The sequence below is a fragment of the Microtus oregoni genome, unplaced genomic scaffold, assembly GCF_018167655.1.
Source record: "Microtus oregoni isolate MIOR12 unplaced genomic scaffold, Mior012 000054F_ref0000373, whole genome shotgun sequence".
In the NCBI taxonomy this organism is placed as follows: domain Eukaryota; kingdom Metazoa; phylum Chordata; class Mammalia; order Rodentia; family Cricetidae; genus Microtus; species Microtus oregoni.
Window position 1 is genome coordinate 10399185 of NW_024543830.1, and position 13823 is coordinate 10413007.

Sequence of the window (13823 nt, forward strand, 5' to 3'; positions counted from 1 at the left end):
TAGTACAACTTCTTTTGTATTGCACTGTTTCTACTTTTGTGGAAATCGTTATCTCATGTGGAAAATTAACCTCATAACCATCCCGATAAAAAACGTGATTATAAACAAAATAAACATTCTAAAAGCACAATTGAAGACAGTTTGCAATAAAGGAATTAATCGGAACTGCGGGTGTCAGGGTTTTGTTTCCTGGTACTATGATAAAATACCTTGACAAGAGCAACATGGGGGAAGATTTAGTTTAGCACACAGTTGGACCGCAGCCCATTATAGCAAGGAAGTCAAAGCAGCAGGACTTTGGAAGCAGCTAGTCACATCCACACTCAAGAGCAGAGAGACAAGTAATACACACATACTTGCTGGTGCTCAGTTCACTACCTTCTCTCCTCTTTTTTTTTTAATTTTTAAATTTGAGTATATGCATATTTGGCTTGCATGTATGTCTGTATGCCTGTATATCCCCTGTGTGCCTGGTGCCCACAGAGGCCAGAAGATGGCATTGGATCCCCTAGAACTGGAGTTACAGATGGTTATACAGATGTGTACACTAGAAGTTGAACCCAGGTCCTCTGCAAGAGTGGCCCTTGCTCTTAACCTCCGAGTCTTCTTTTCAGCCCCTCCTCCCTCCACTCTTATACAGCTCAGGAGTCCCTGACTAGGGAATGATGCTACCCACAGTGGGTGATTCTTCCCAACTCAATAAATACAATCAAAGATACTTCCTCACAGACATGTCTGTGGGCCAAGCTGAACTAGATCACCCTCCTTGGGACTCCCTGGATTTTTTTTAGATTTTGTCAGTTGACAATTAAGATGATCACAGTGGGGTTACAAAAGCTTTCTCTGATGAAAGATGTTTGGATTGTGGTTTAAAAAATGAGAATATGGGGGCTGGAGAGATGGCTCAGAGGTTAAGAGCACTGCCTGCTCTTCCAAAGGTCCTGAGTTCAATTCCCAGCAACCACATGGTGGCTCACAACCATCTGTATGGGGTCTGGTGCCCTCTTCTGGCCTGCAGGCATACACACAGACAGAATATTGTATACATAATAAATAAATAAATAAATATTTTAAAAAAATGAGAATATTTGAGTTGGGCTTTAAATGGATCACAGTCATAAATAAAAGAATACATCAGGGTAGCATGCAGAAAAAAAAATGTATTATTTCCTGAAACTGTAAGACAAAGAAAAAATCTGCTGGGCATGGTGGCACACACACTTAATCCAAGCTTTCAGGAGGCAGAGGCAGGAGGATCTCTGTGAGTTTGAAGTCTACTGTTGTGAAATATTAGTTAAAGATGTGTTACATCTGTTTATGCTGTGGAATATTTATTTAATGATGCAAAGATAAGTTGCATTCTTTTATGTTGTATTTGTTTAACTCTGAAGCTGTGTTACTTCACTTCACTTTACTTGAAGCTGTGTTAAAACACATGATTGATCTAATAAAAAGCAGAGCAGCTAATAACAAGGCAGGAGAAAGGACAGGTGGGTCTGGCAGGCACAGAGAATAGATAAGGGGAAAATCTGGGAAGAGGCGATTGAGGAACAAAAGAAAAAAAAAAGTAGAGGAGGCCATCAGGGGCCAGCCACCCAGCTACACAGCAAGCCACAAAGTAAGAAGTTAAGAAAGGTATATAGAAAGATAAAAGCCCAGAAGCAAAAGGTAGACAGGATAACTTTTTTGTTTGTTTTTCGAGACAGGGTTTCTCTGTAGCTTTGGTGCCTGTCCTGGAACTAGCTCTTGTAGACCAGGCTGGCCTCGAACTCCCAGATATCCGCCTGCCTCTGCCTCCCGAGTGCTGGGATTAAGGCGTGCACCACCTTCGCCCGGCTAGACAGGATAACTTAAGAAAAGCTGGCTAGAAATAAGTCAAGCTAAGGCCGAGCATCGTAAGACTCCTTCTACAAAGTGAGTTCCAGAACAGCCAGGGCTACATGAAGGTGGGGACAACAGCCTCCTCTTGATATTTTAAAGAGAAATATTTTCAAAAGATAGAGAGATGGAAAATATATTTGAAGAACTTAGAAAGCCAAGATTCACAATAGAAAGATGATCTTAAGAGAACAGGGCACAGTAATCTCCAATCTGATACCAACCCTGGCTGTTTAACACATGCCTAAAACACTGAAAATAGTCAAAGAGTACCAAATATTGCTGTGATGGTGATAACAAGGATGATGATAAAAGATACTTTAGGGGATGGAAGGATGTCTCAACTGTCAAGACCACTTGCTGCTGTTCCAGAGGACTTGGATTCAGTTCCTAACACCATATAGCAACTCACAACTATCAGCAACTCCAGCTCCAAGTGGATCTGATGCCCTCTTCTGGCTCTGGTGGTACTGCAGGCCCATGGTACACATACATGCATGTAGACAAAACATTCATAGACATAAAGTTTAAAACTGAAAAGAAAAGGGGGTGGTGGCACACACCTGTAATCCCAGCATGTGAGAGGCAGAGGCAGGCAGATTTCTGTGAGTTTGAGGCCATCCTGGTCCACAGAGCAAGTTCCAGGACAGTCAAGGCTATACAAAGAAACTAACAACAACAATAATAATAAACAATAATTAAAAAGGTACTTTGGTGCTTTGGGTACATACACTCAATTTAAGCTTTAATGCTACTTTTCTACTTTTAAGTTTTATTAATATTTATTTTCTGTTTGAACACACGTTGGGGGACACAGATGCCACAAAGTGCATGCTGAGGTTGGAGGACAGTTTGCCAAAGTTCTCTCCAGTCACATGGATCTCAGGATTGAATTCAGGTTGTCAGGCTAAGGAGCAAGAGCCTTCACCCTCTGAGACTCCTCACCAGCCCTGCTTTTATTCTGTTTAATAAAGACGACACATAGTCACACCTACCAAAAAATCCCTCCTTTACTTTTACTTTTTAAATGGGGGGGGGGGAGATGTTAAAAAAAAAGATACCCCAAATGCTCACATTGTGTAGGAGTCATTTGACATTCCTTAACTTTAATTAAAAATACTGACAGGCTTGAAATCATGCAGAAACATTGGCAACAGTCCAGAAGTGGAATTCAACTACATAGCCGCTGATGAGCCGCATGGGAATAGCAAAGCTGAAGTCATAACCCTGCCAGCATGCCCCACATGTACATAAGCAGGTCACAATTCCGTAAAGTCTATTTATTTATTTATTTAATGAAAGAGAGGGGGAGAGAGAGGGGGAGAGGGAGAGGGAGAGGGAGAGGGAGAGGGAGAGAGAGAGAGAGAGAGAGAGAGAGAGAGAGAGTGTTCAAGTGGCTGCATGAAGGTCAAAGAAAAACTCCTGGGTATGGTTCTCTCCTACCAATTTATAGGATCCAGGATTCAAACGCAGGTCGTCAGCCTGTGTACAAGAACCTCTATCTGCTGAGCAATCTCACTCATCTTACTTTTTTTTATCATTTATTGATTTATAGGGGTTTGGGGACAGAGGACAACTTATGAGTGCATCCTTATGAGTGCGATAGAACTCAGACAAGCGCCTTTAAGTTAAGCCCTCTTGCTGGCCCCAAAAGGTTTTATAAAAGAATTAAATAAGTGAATAAACTTATTCAATGCAATTTTCCAATTTATTAAAAGCTAAAGTTGAATTTGTTCTTTTCATGGAAATTGTTGTTTATATTGGGTTTTGTTTGTTTTGTTGTTATAGTTTTAGATTGTTGTTTTTCTTTTGAGATAAGGTTTCTCTGTGTAGCTTTGGCTGTCCTGGAACTCGCTCTGTAAACCATGCTGACCTCGAACTCACAGAGATCTGCCTGCTTCTGCCGAGTGCTGGGATTAAATGTGTGCACCATCATCACCCACCTGTCTGTTTATATTGTATACTGAATTAAAAATTTAGCGTATCTCTCTGGCTTTGTCCCCACTTACTCCCACAAGTCCCCTGCCTTCTGCACTCATATTTATGGCCATCCAAAACAACAAAAACAGCCAGTCGATGGTGGCACACGCCTTTAATCCCAGCACTCGGGAGGCAGAGGCAGGCAGATCTCTGTGAGTTCGAGACCAGCCTGGTCTACAGAGCTAGTTCCAGGACAGGCTCCAAAGCCACAGAGAAACCCTGTCTCGAAAAAAAAAAATAGTAAAAGATGACCTGGAGTCCATATTGTTTTTTTCTTCTATCCACTACAGAGTAACAGTTCTTGGGTGTGTTCTACTAGGTAAGGGAACTGCCACCCTCAGCTGTGTGTCATTATATCCGTAGGTCTCACATTCCTGAGTCCAGTGCCACCTGGGAAGTGTACTCTTCCGGAGTTTTGCATAGTCTCAGAGCTCTACAATAATAAACCTAATCTAATCTTAAGGCGTTTACAGCATCCCAAAACATAGTGTGTGTGTGTGTGTGTGTGTGTGTGTGTGTGTGCCAAATCCTTGAAAGAAGGCAAAGAGTTCAACAGGTACAACCACAAATAGAAATATAGTGCCAAATACATAAGAAACAAATCAACTAGCCTGTCCCCAAGTTTGATATTATCATACATTGCAGTTGGCATCAAGGAAAGTCTCTTATTCCTCACCTTCAGACCTATACTGTTTGTTGGCAAACTGAAAACCTGTCCCCAGACAGGCAGTGATAGTGCACACCTTTAATCCCAGCACTTGGAAAGCAGATCTCTGAGTTCGAGGCCAGTCTGGTCTTCAGAGTCAGTTCCAGACAGGCTCCAAAGCTACACAGAAACCCTGTTTCGAAAAGCCACAAACCAAAACAAAAACAAAAAACTACTGTCCCCCTCTCAGCCCTTTCAAATGTCCTAAGCTATGCTTTTATGCCTTCATTAGGGTCTTTTAGGCTACTTGCATGACCATCAAATGTTCCCCCAACTTCTCCAGAACCGAGGGAATCTTTATCCCTTAATATCCAACTCACATGATCTAAGCCCTCATTTCGTATGACTTCAAGGGAGCTGTCCACTCCTCAAGTATTTCTAAGAACCCTGGGAAATACTCCCTACAAAAATATACAAATATATCCTATTCTTTGTTGCAAACTTATTCGAGACTATTATTGCTTCTTAAAAGTTCTCTTCCTTCTGCATGAAAATTATTCATGAACTCATTTTCCCAGAGACAACCTCTTTACACATTTTTACAAGTGTAAAAATTTTGCAATAGGCACCCTCCCAAATCTCAAAGTATAGCTAACATCACGTTTGTAAATTTCACTGCTGAACTCGAGATAACACTGGGCTGGGGGGAGGGGGGGAGGAACGGAGACAAAACATTACTATTATTCTATTTTCCTAGAATTTCTGCTGAACTTTATCCAAGAATTCTCCTCCAGCCACGGTGCTGCAGAAGGGCAGATTCCTTCCTCAAGCCAAGAGACTTCTCCGCACTGCATTAAGCAACGCTTTCCCATTTGTGTGTGCGTGTGAGAGACTGTGCCTATTAGAATACACGGTGCAGTCGTGTATGTGGAGGTCAGAGGACAACCTCGGGGGCCAGTCCTCGGTCACTGTTCACCTTTTAACGGAAGGGGAAGCGGGGAGGGAAGACGAGAGCAAAGCGGTGGAGGAGAGTAAGAAGGGAAAGGGCGATGGGAAGAGGAAGGACACAGAGGAAGGAAGGGAGGCGGAAGTGAGAGCTTCAGTGTATTTTATCGCTTTGTTGGAGGTGTTCGTTTCATCAACTTGTTGAAATCCCATGGTCAAACAACAAACCACATCAATCAAAACAAGAAGAAAAGGAGAACTAAGACCAGAACAGCTGTAACATCGTGAAGAACCAGGATGTGGCACCGAGCCGAGCTCTGCTACTCCACCCAAAAGAGGCTGTCGCGAATCCACGACTGCGCAGGCGCCGCAGGCGCCGACGGTGCTGCCGAGGCGCCTGTAAAGTGTGCCCGGAAGTGACGCGAGTCGTGCTGGTCGCAAGCTAGGGAAGGGTTGAGCGACTCGCTGAGGCTAGCGGGCCCGGCGGGCGTCCTCGGCCACTATGAGCTGCACGATCGAGAAGATCATGACAGACGCCAAGACGCTGCTGGAGCGTCTGCGCGAACACGATGCGGCGGCCGAGTCCCTGGTGGACCAGTCGGCCGCGTTGCACCGGCGGGTGGCAGCGATGCGGGAGGCGGGCGCCGTGCTACCCGAGCAGGTCGGGCCGGGCCGGGCCGCTCCCTGGGGTGGGCGCGACAGGGCGCGGGAGGGTGGGGTCGCCGTCTGATTTATCCTGGTCCGGAGGGCAGGGCGGGCGTGAGAGCTTCCTGTGCGACGGGTGGGACTGCTGCCGCCTCAGCAGAGCAGTACCTGCCTGCGTTTGCAAAGGCTTAATCTGTCTGTCTGTCCAGTATCAAGAGGATGCACCCGACGTGAAGGACATGTCTAAATATAAACCTCACATTCTGCTGTCCCAAGAGAATACCCAGATTAGAGACTTACAACAGGAAAACAGAGGTTAGTCGGGCCTCTGTGTGTGCGTTTGTGTGCGATTTTTTTTCCCGTGTCTTTTAATACTTTGGACGTTCTTATACAAGGGCCTGAACAGTTCACAAGCGTGCCTATCTCATGTCTATATCTAGGGTCATCTGGTAACAGTAAAATCTATTCGATTATTCTTTTTTAAGTCTTCTGATGACTTTGAAAGAGTTGTTTAGTAGAGTTGAGTTGTTAGATTCTAGGAGCGGGGTACATACCCGATGAAGGCTTACATAACTAAAGTACAGAGTCTTAAATGTAATATTTCAATATTAATTAGAGTGAACACTAAAGTTAAGATTGGGTTTTTTTTTCTTTTTTTGGTTTGGTGTTTTGTTTTGTTTTCTGTTCCTGTGCAAGACAGAAGGCTAGAACTTTGTCTCCAAAATATCCATTCTTAGGGTTGGTAGTGACAACAGTATGGCAGTTATCTTACGGAGACCTTTTTACATCTTCCATCCCACTATATTCCCCTGGCATCATTTTGAAGTCGACAACCCGAGAGTATTTTCACAACGCAATTAAGAAACAGGTTCACAGGTGCCAGCAAGATGGCCCAGCAGGTCATGGCCCCAACCAGGAGGCCTGAAGAGCCAGGCCTGAGGACCCAGGTGGTGTAAGGAGAGAATCGGCTCCTGGAGGTTGTTCTCTGACTTCACATCTACACTGTGGTGTTGGCACTCAAATCAACAAAGTGTAATCATTTTTATAATAGGCTTGTTTTGCTTCTGAATCTTAAGCAAGTAAATTAAAAACCTGAATTCAAATCCGTGTTTTGTGATTACGTATCCCATGTTACTGCTACAAAACTCTACCACCCAGAGCGTTTTTCAGGTGACGTCACCCACTTCTGTGGGCTTGCATACCGATTCCCCAACTTTGCAGTCACCGGATCCCGTGGAGTCTCAGCAAGCCCCAACTATTAGGAGGTTTGCCTTGAGATCTGCTATACACGTCATTGCCCAGATGTTTGCTTTTTTTGTTAGAGCTGTGGGTTTCCTTGGAGGAACACCAGGATGCTTTGGAACTCATCATGAGCAAGTACCGGAAACAGATGTTGCAGTTAATGGTGGCTAAAAAAGCAGTGGACACCAAACCGGTTCTGAGAGCTCACCAGTCTCACTCTGCAGTAAGAACACACTGATAAATAAATTCCGAATAAAACAAACCGAAACCTTGAGGTTGTTGTTTTGTTTGCAGAAAAGCGTGTTCCTCTTTCGTGGGTTTCATAGTCACTCTGTCTGCCGGAGGCTTTGTGAAGATAGGAATGAAAGGGGATCAGGAGCCCCACATCCTTTTGAGCGGCATCACCTTCCGCACCACGATCTTTTTCAGCCTGAGACAGGAAAGGTTAGAGTTCTAGGCCAACCTGGGCTACAGAGCAGGCTAGATAGCAAGCATGATAAGAGCTAGCATTGAAGGCATTCAGTGACTAGTTGGCTGATTATTACCTGTATATTCTACTAAGCCCTAAGTTTGTAGTTATGGGGGCATGAGTTCAGTTTCATCCATATCTTCCACATAGCCAGCGCTCACTAACTTGATTAAATTACTCACGATACGTTACTAGGAGTGTGGAGGATCTAGTTTGTTTTATGGCCGTTCCTATATTTTAATTACTATTTAATTTGGAAACCCGGTAGCTATTTTTCGGTTTGTAGGGTGCTTCCTTGTTACCTATTTGCATGAGTTATGCATTCAAATCTCCAGTTCTGACATCGGAAGCTGCTGCTAACTGTAGTGGAAAAGGCCGTGTGTCCCACCTTCCTTTCCATCGGGTGCACTTCACTGACAAGTCTTAGGAAACTGGGATGTTTAAATAGTTGAATGTTTTTAATCTCCAAATGTTTGGGTTATTGTCTCTTTTGTTTTGTTTTGTTTTTGTTTTTCTTGAGTACAAGCTGGCATTTTAACTCCTAATCCTCCCTCCTCAGTCTCCCAAGGACTAGGACTACAGATGCGTGGCACATGGATAGCAACTGCTCTTTGAAAGATGGAAATTATTTGAAATACCACAGATTAATATTATTATGACTCAAAGTATAGTGTAATTGAAGTGTAACTAATATAACAGCTACTAAACGAACTCCTCCCCGTTTATTTCTGCAAGGTTTTTAATAGACGTAAAATTCATAATGCACATGCTTTTTGTGGTCTTCATAACGAAAACCTATTTTTCTTTTCCTCTTGTTTCCTCAGGAAATTGAAAGTCAGATTGATCGAATCTGTGAAATGGGGGAAGTGATGAGGAAAGCAGTTCAGGTGGATGATAACCAGTTTTGTAAGCTTCAGGAGAAACTAGCACAACTAGAGGTAAGGTGGTTGCTGTGTTAAGTTCACCCTTCTTTTTCTCTTTTATTTATTTTGTTGATTTACCATTTTTTACACAGTTCTTATAGGTCTCACATATGTCATCACTATACTATCACTACAGTGTATTAATATAATCCTTTTTACAAGAATGTCTCAAGCCAGGCAGTGGTGGCACACGCCTTTAATTTAACCCCAGCACTCAGGATACAGAGGCAGGCAGATCTTTTGTGAGTTTGAGGCCAGCCTGGTCTACAAGGGCTAGTTGCAGGACAGGCTCCAAAGCCACACAGAGAAACCCTGTCTCAGAAAAAAAAAAAAAAAAAGAATGTCTCAAAAAAGAGGAAGGGAGCTGTCTCAGAATGTGGCCTGGTCTGGCCTAAAATGCAAAATTTTCCTGCATCAGTCTCTGTATTGCCTCAGTAGTATTATGCTAGCAATAATACTAACAGTGTTGATGTTCTCTGTGTCCTAATGATTTAAAATTACAATTTCTGCTTTATACCCTTTTCTGGAAAATAAAAAAGTGGAGTCAACAGCAATCAATGGAAATGTCAGTTGTGGTGTTTGAGACAGAGCTCAGATGGTAAAACCCTCAGGTTTGACTGCTTATTTCAAGTGCTGTTGTGGGACCTTTAAGAAATTTTGAATGGAAAAAGAGAAGGTCCCTGTCCAAACCTAGTGAAGGAAGGACAGAGCAGGACTGGTGTCTGAATGTTACAGGAGATTCAGAAGACCGAGGCTGAAGAGATAGCTCAGCACTCAAGAGCACTCACTGCTCTTGCAGAGGACCCAGTTCCCAGCAGCCAATGGTGGTTCACAACCATCCAAAACTCCAGTTCCAGGGATCTGATGCCCTCTTCTGACACTCAGATGGTGCACATACATAGGTGCAAGCAAAACACACATACACGTAGGTAACCCTGACTCCAGAGTCCTGAGAGAAGCAGTTTATGTGATGGAGGGTTTGTTGATCATGTTCTTCAACCTTTTGGTGAAACTAGAAACGTTGTAGTTTGTCAGTTTGTCCTGCAAAGAGCTGGACATGATGGCACACACCTGTAATTCTAGCACTTAGGAGGTAGAAACAGAAGGATCATCCAAGTCAGCCTCCATGACATCAGACCCTATCTCAAAATAGAAGAGAATTGTCTGCAGAGATGGTAAAGATGGAGTGTAAGGTGGCCTATCCAGATAGAAATTAAAGGAAGTGATAGGTGTCAAAAAGTACTAGCTGAATTATGGAGTTAGGAGCACTTGTTGCTCTTACAGAGGCCCTGGGTTCAATTCCGAGCACCCACATGGTGACTCACAACTTATGTAACCCTAGACCCAGGGTATCCAGTGTCCTCTTCTGACTTTCTAGGGTATTTACGTGGTACACAGACATACATGCAGGCAAACATCCATATATATATATATATATAAATTTAAAAAGAAAAGCTGTTTTTGGTCTTTCAAGACAGGGTTTCTCAGTGTAATCTTGGCTGTCCTGAAACTCACTCTGGAGACCAGACTAGCCTCAAACTCCCAGAGATCCACCTCCCGAGTACTGGGATTAAAGGCATGCACCACCATTGCCCAGAAAAAAAAAAAAAGTTGTTTAAGATCTAGGTCTGGTGGTGCATGCCTCTAATCTCAGTACTCAGAAGGCAGAGACAAGTAGTTAATCTATGAGTTTAAGGCCAGCCCAATCTACATATCAAATTCTAGGCCAGCAAAGTCCATTTAGTGAGAATCTCTCAAAAACATTTTTTTTAATCATTTAAAACTTTAAAAATATTTTTCTTCCTTCTGGCCCTAAATAATATGTTCTGATACAGTTTAGCATTTAAAATACAGAAACTATCTTTTTTCCCCAGCTTGAAAATAAGGAACTTCGAGAATTATTGTCCATCAGCAGTGAGTCTCTTCAGGTCGGAAAGGAAAGTTTTGTGGATCCTGCTTCTCAGCCCATCAAATAACTGAACTTCTGAACGCAGGCTGCAGATGGTCCGTCCAGGAGAGAAGTGACGACCTCTCCGTAGGACGTGTCTCTTCAAGAGTCCTGCCACAGACTTGACTTAGTGTTGATTAGAGGTTTGAGATGGCAGTCCAAATTTGCCACCTGCTAGTCATTGTCCACAGAACAGTTTGGGGTATATTAGTGAACACAGAGGTGTCTCCCATTCCTTTCTCAGAGACTACATTTAGTTTTGACTCTGGGACCTGAATTTATATAAACTGTTGTTTTCAGTTCATGTTTGTTTTCACATCTCTGAAATCTGAACATTTTATTATAAGCCAGTGATTTTATTTTATATAGGATTATAAAATTGACTTTTAAGAGATCGAATTTTTTAAAAGTACTTGTTTGGCATAAACCTGATTTTATTTCCTTTTTCCACTTGCAAAAGTGACATGATTCCCAGAAGCAGACTGGCAGCCCCTCTGAGTTGAGCCCCACTCATCTGTGGAGTTTGGATTCTCTCTGGTGCTAGGAGCTGGCACCTCGTGGTCGGGTGTCTTTACTCTTAATTTGAGAGAATCTATTCCTAATCCCTGGGAAGTATACTTGAAATCAAGTCATCTGGGTTTGGGTTGTTTCTCCTCCTCCCCCAGGATCACACAGTCATTCAGAAAGTGCTGAGGAACTTGGACCTGCCCCGTCAGGTGCAGTCCCATGTGAGCACTTGATTTAAATGCCAAAAGTAGTTTTTATTTATTTGATCAAGTAATCAGTTTCCCATCTTGTTTGACTAAGGTAGCTTGCCGGCTCTGAAGAACACACCAGAGTTTGCAGGCACTGTGCCCACTGTTGAATTGATAGGCTGCCGCCGTGAAGAACGGCCCTGCTTGGCTGGCTCACGCTGGCGAGTGTGCTCTGCTGTCTTAGATGTGTTTGCTTTTTACACGGAAGCACTTTTATCACCGACAGAAAGTTACTACATTCCCGGTGCCACACAGGCAGTTGAGAACAGCACTAAGATCTGGCTGCATAGGGAGGAGGCAGAAATCCTTAAATAAATTAATTAATTAAAAAAAAAAAGATCTGGCTGCATGGAGGCTCTACTAGTTCCCTTGTCGGCCTTTCCCTGTCCTGGTTTGCTCTAATTTATACATAATTTCTTCTATGCTATTTGTTTGCCCAGAGTGGCTGAAAAACCTTAACCTTGTCAATATTTGTCACAACTCAGCCCCATACCACATGAGAAAGGTGGTATTAAAAAAGATCTAGTGTTTTATATGTCATAAAGCTTCTTTTGTATCCAGAATGTTTTGAGTCCCTCCGATCCCATTAGTACCTATTGACATAGAGCTGTGGACAGCTCCAGCTGTTGGCCTTGCAGTGTCCCGTAAGTGCCCAAAGTGTGCTCCACAAGCCCATCAGGAGCAGGTATTCTCTACACGGGACAGCTGTCAGTCAGGTTCCATTGAAAAAGGTAGTGTCAGCAGAGTCTGCTTCAGCAGTGTATCTGCCTTGTGTTTCCTCTGTACATCTTAGACACCAGAAGAATCTCTTCCTTTTAGCCCTGGGGATATACTGAGCTTTCAGTGCCCTACGCCATACACAATCTGCGTGGTGTTAATGCTGTGAAGAGAATATAGAGCTAGTGTGTTGAATGGAGAAGGAATGTTCTTCACTGTGTGTGAAGATGGTAATGTCCCTTGCAGTGGATGGAAGAATTTAGTGTATGAAATTATCTTTGCTAATAAACAAGTCTTTTGGGAAGATTTGCTAATTTTACTGAGTAATGAGTCTAACTAAGAAGTATAGAGGGCCAGGCAGTGAAGGCGCACACCTTTAATCCCAGCACTTGGGAAGCAGAGGCAGGTGGATTTCTGTGAGTTCAAGGCAAGCCTGGTTTACAAGAGTTAGTTCCAAGACAGCCAGGGCTGTTTCACAGAAAAGCCCTGTCTCTAAAAAAAAAAAAAAGAAAAGAAAAGACAAAACAAACAAAAAAGAAGTGTAGAGGGACCGGGCAGTTGTGCACACCTTTAATCCCAGCACTCAGAAGGATCTCTTGAGTTCAAGGCCAGCCTGGGCTACAGAGCAAGTTCCAGATCAGATCTCTGTACAGAGAAACCCTGTCTTAAGGGGGGGGGGGGAGTGTAGATAGGTCTTTTTCACATATACAACAACCTTGTCATAGATTTCATAAGCAATTTGCAGTTAGCACAATATAGTCTCAGTATAACCCTGCTAATAACATATTAGTAAGGTATTCATTGCAGAAGTACCATATGCATAATTTATACTGAAATCTAGTTCCATGTTCCTTAAAATGTTGTTCACTCACCTACTGAAACAAATTTATGGATAGAGTCTGGAATTTACATTTTAATAATCATCCCAGAAGATGACAGTACTAGTTGAAGAATATGTCTGTTAGAGCCAGCGAGATGACTCAGCAGGAATGGGCGCCTGACACAAGGCCTAATGGCCTGAGTTCCATCCCCAGAACCCAGACGGTGGAAGGGGAAAACTGACTCCTGCAAGTTATCCTCTGACCTCCCACACACACAACAAACAAATTAAGTTCCTGGTCTGTGCAAGGCCTAGACTTCACTGGGAGTTACATGAGTTGGGGGAAACAGACTGAGACTTTGAAAAGCATGGCAGAGGGCGTCGAGCAAGTATGCACGGAGTGGAGATGTCACGGCTGCTGTGCCTGCCTGCCGTTCACAGAGCACTTGACACTCAGCACCAGGGAAACTAGGCTTGGTGCCACATGCTTCCAATCCCAGAACTAGAGACAAAGACAGGAAAATCAGGAATCTACAGTCATTCTTTGCTACATAGCAAGTTCAAAACCAGCCTGGGCTACGAGAGACTCTCAAAATACAAAACAAAATGTTGTGCATATAGTTATGATGAATCTGATATAAGTATGTGTAGGACACAGGAAGGACTGTTATACTTGAGAATCCAGCAGTTGACAGAGGGGTGGCTGGGAGGAGACCTAGAAAACAGCTGCAGAAGGGAAGTCTAGATAGTTCTGCAATGCTTATACCTTCTGCTGAGAGCTTTCCTGCATCAGATACTGACACAGAATCTCCATTTCAACTCTACAGTTCCTCACACACTAGAAGGTTCTTATTT

At 43.3% G+C, this 13823-nt stretch overlaps 1 protein-coding gene across 1 annotated transcript; it reads left to right on the forward strand.

The window, feature by feature from the left end:
- Positions 1-5875: 5875 nt before the first annotated feature.
- On the forward strand, positions 5876-12449 carry Sike1 (suppressor of IKBKE 1). The gene is made up of 5 exons (XM_041638297.1): positions 5876-6110; positions 6304-6409; positions 7417-7559; positions 8630-8743; positions 10603-12449. The coding sequence occupies exons 1-5, from the start codon at positions 5952-5954 to the stop codon at positions 10702-10704; spliced, it is 624 nt and encodes a 207-aa protein (XP_041494231.1). The 5' UTR covers positions 5876-5951; the 3' UTR covers positions 10705-12449.
- The last annotated feature ends 1374 nt before the right edge of the window (positions 12450-13823 follow it).

Coding starts and splice junctions, on each gene's coding strand:
- Sike1 (XM_041638297.1), top strand. CDS start 5,952: ATGAGCTGCACGATCGAGAAGATCATGACAGACGCCAAGACGCTGCTG. Junction 6,410..7,416: donor CTTACAACAGGAAAACAGAG/GTTAGTCGGGCC, acceptor TTTTTTTGTTAG/AGCTGTGGGTTTCCTTGGAG. Junction 8,744..10,602: donor AGAAACTAGCACAACTAGAG/GTAAGGTGGTTG, acceptor TTTTTTCCCCAG/CTTGAAAATAAGGAACTTCG.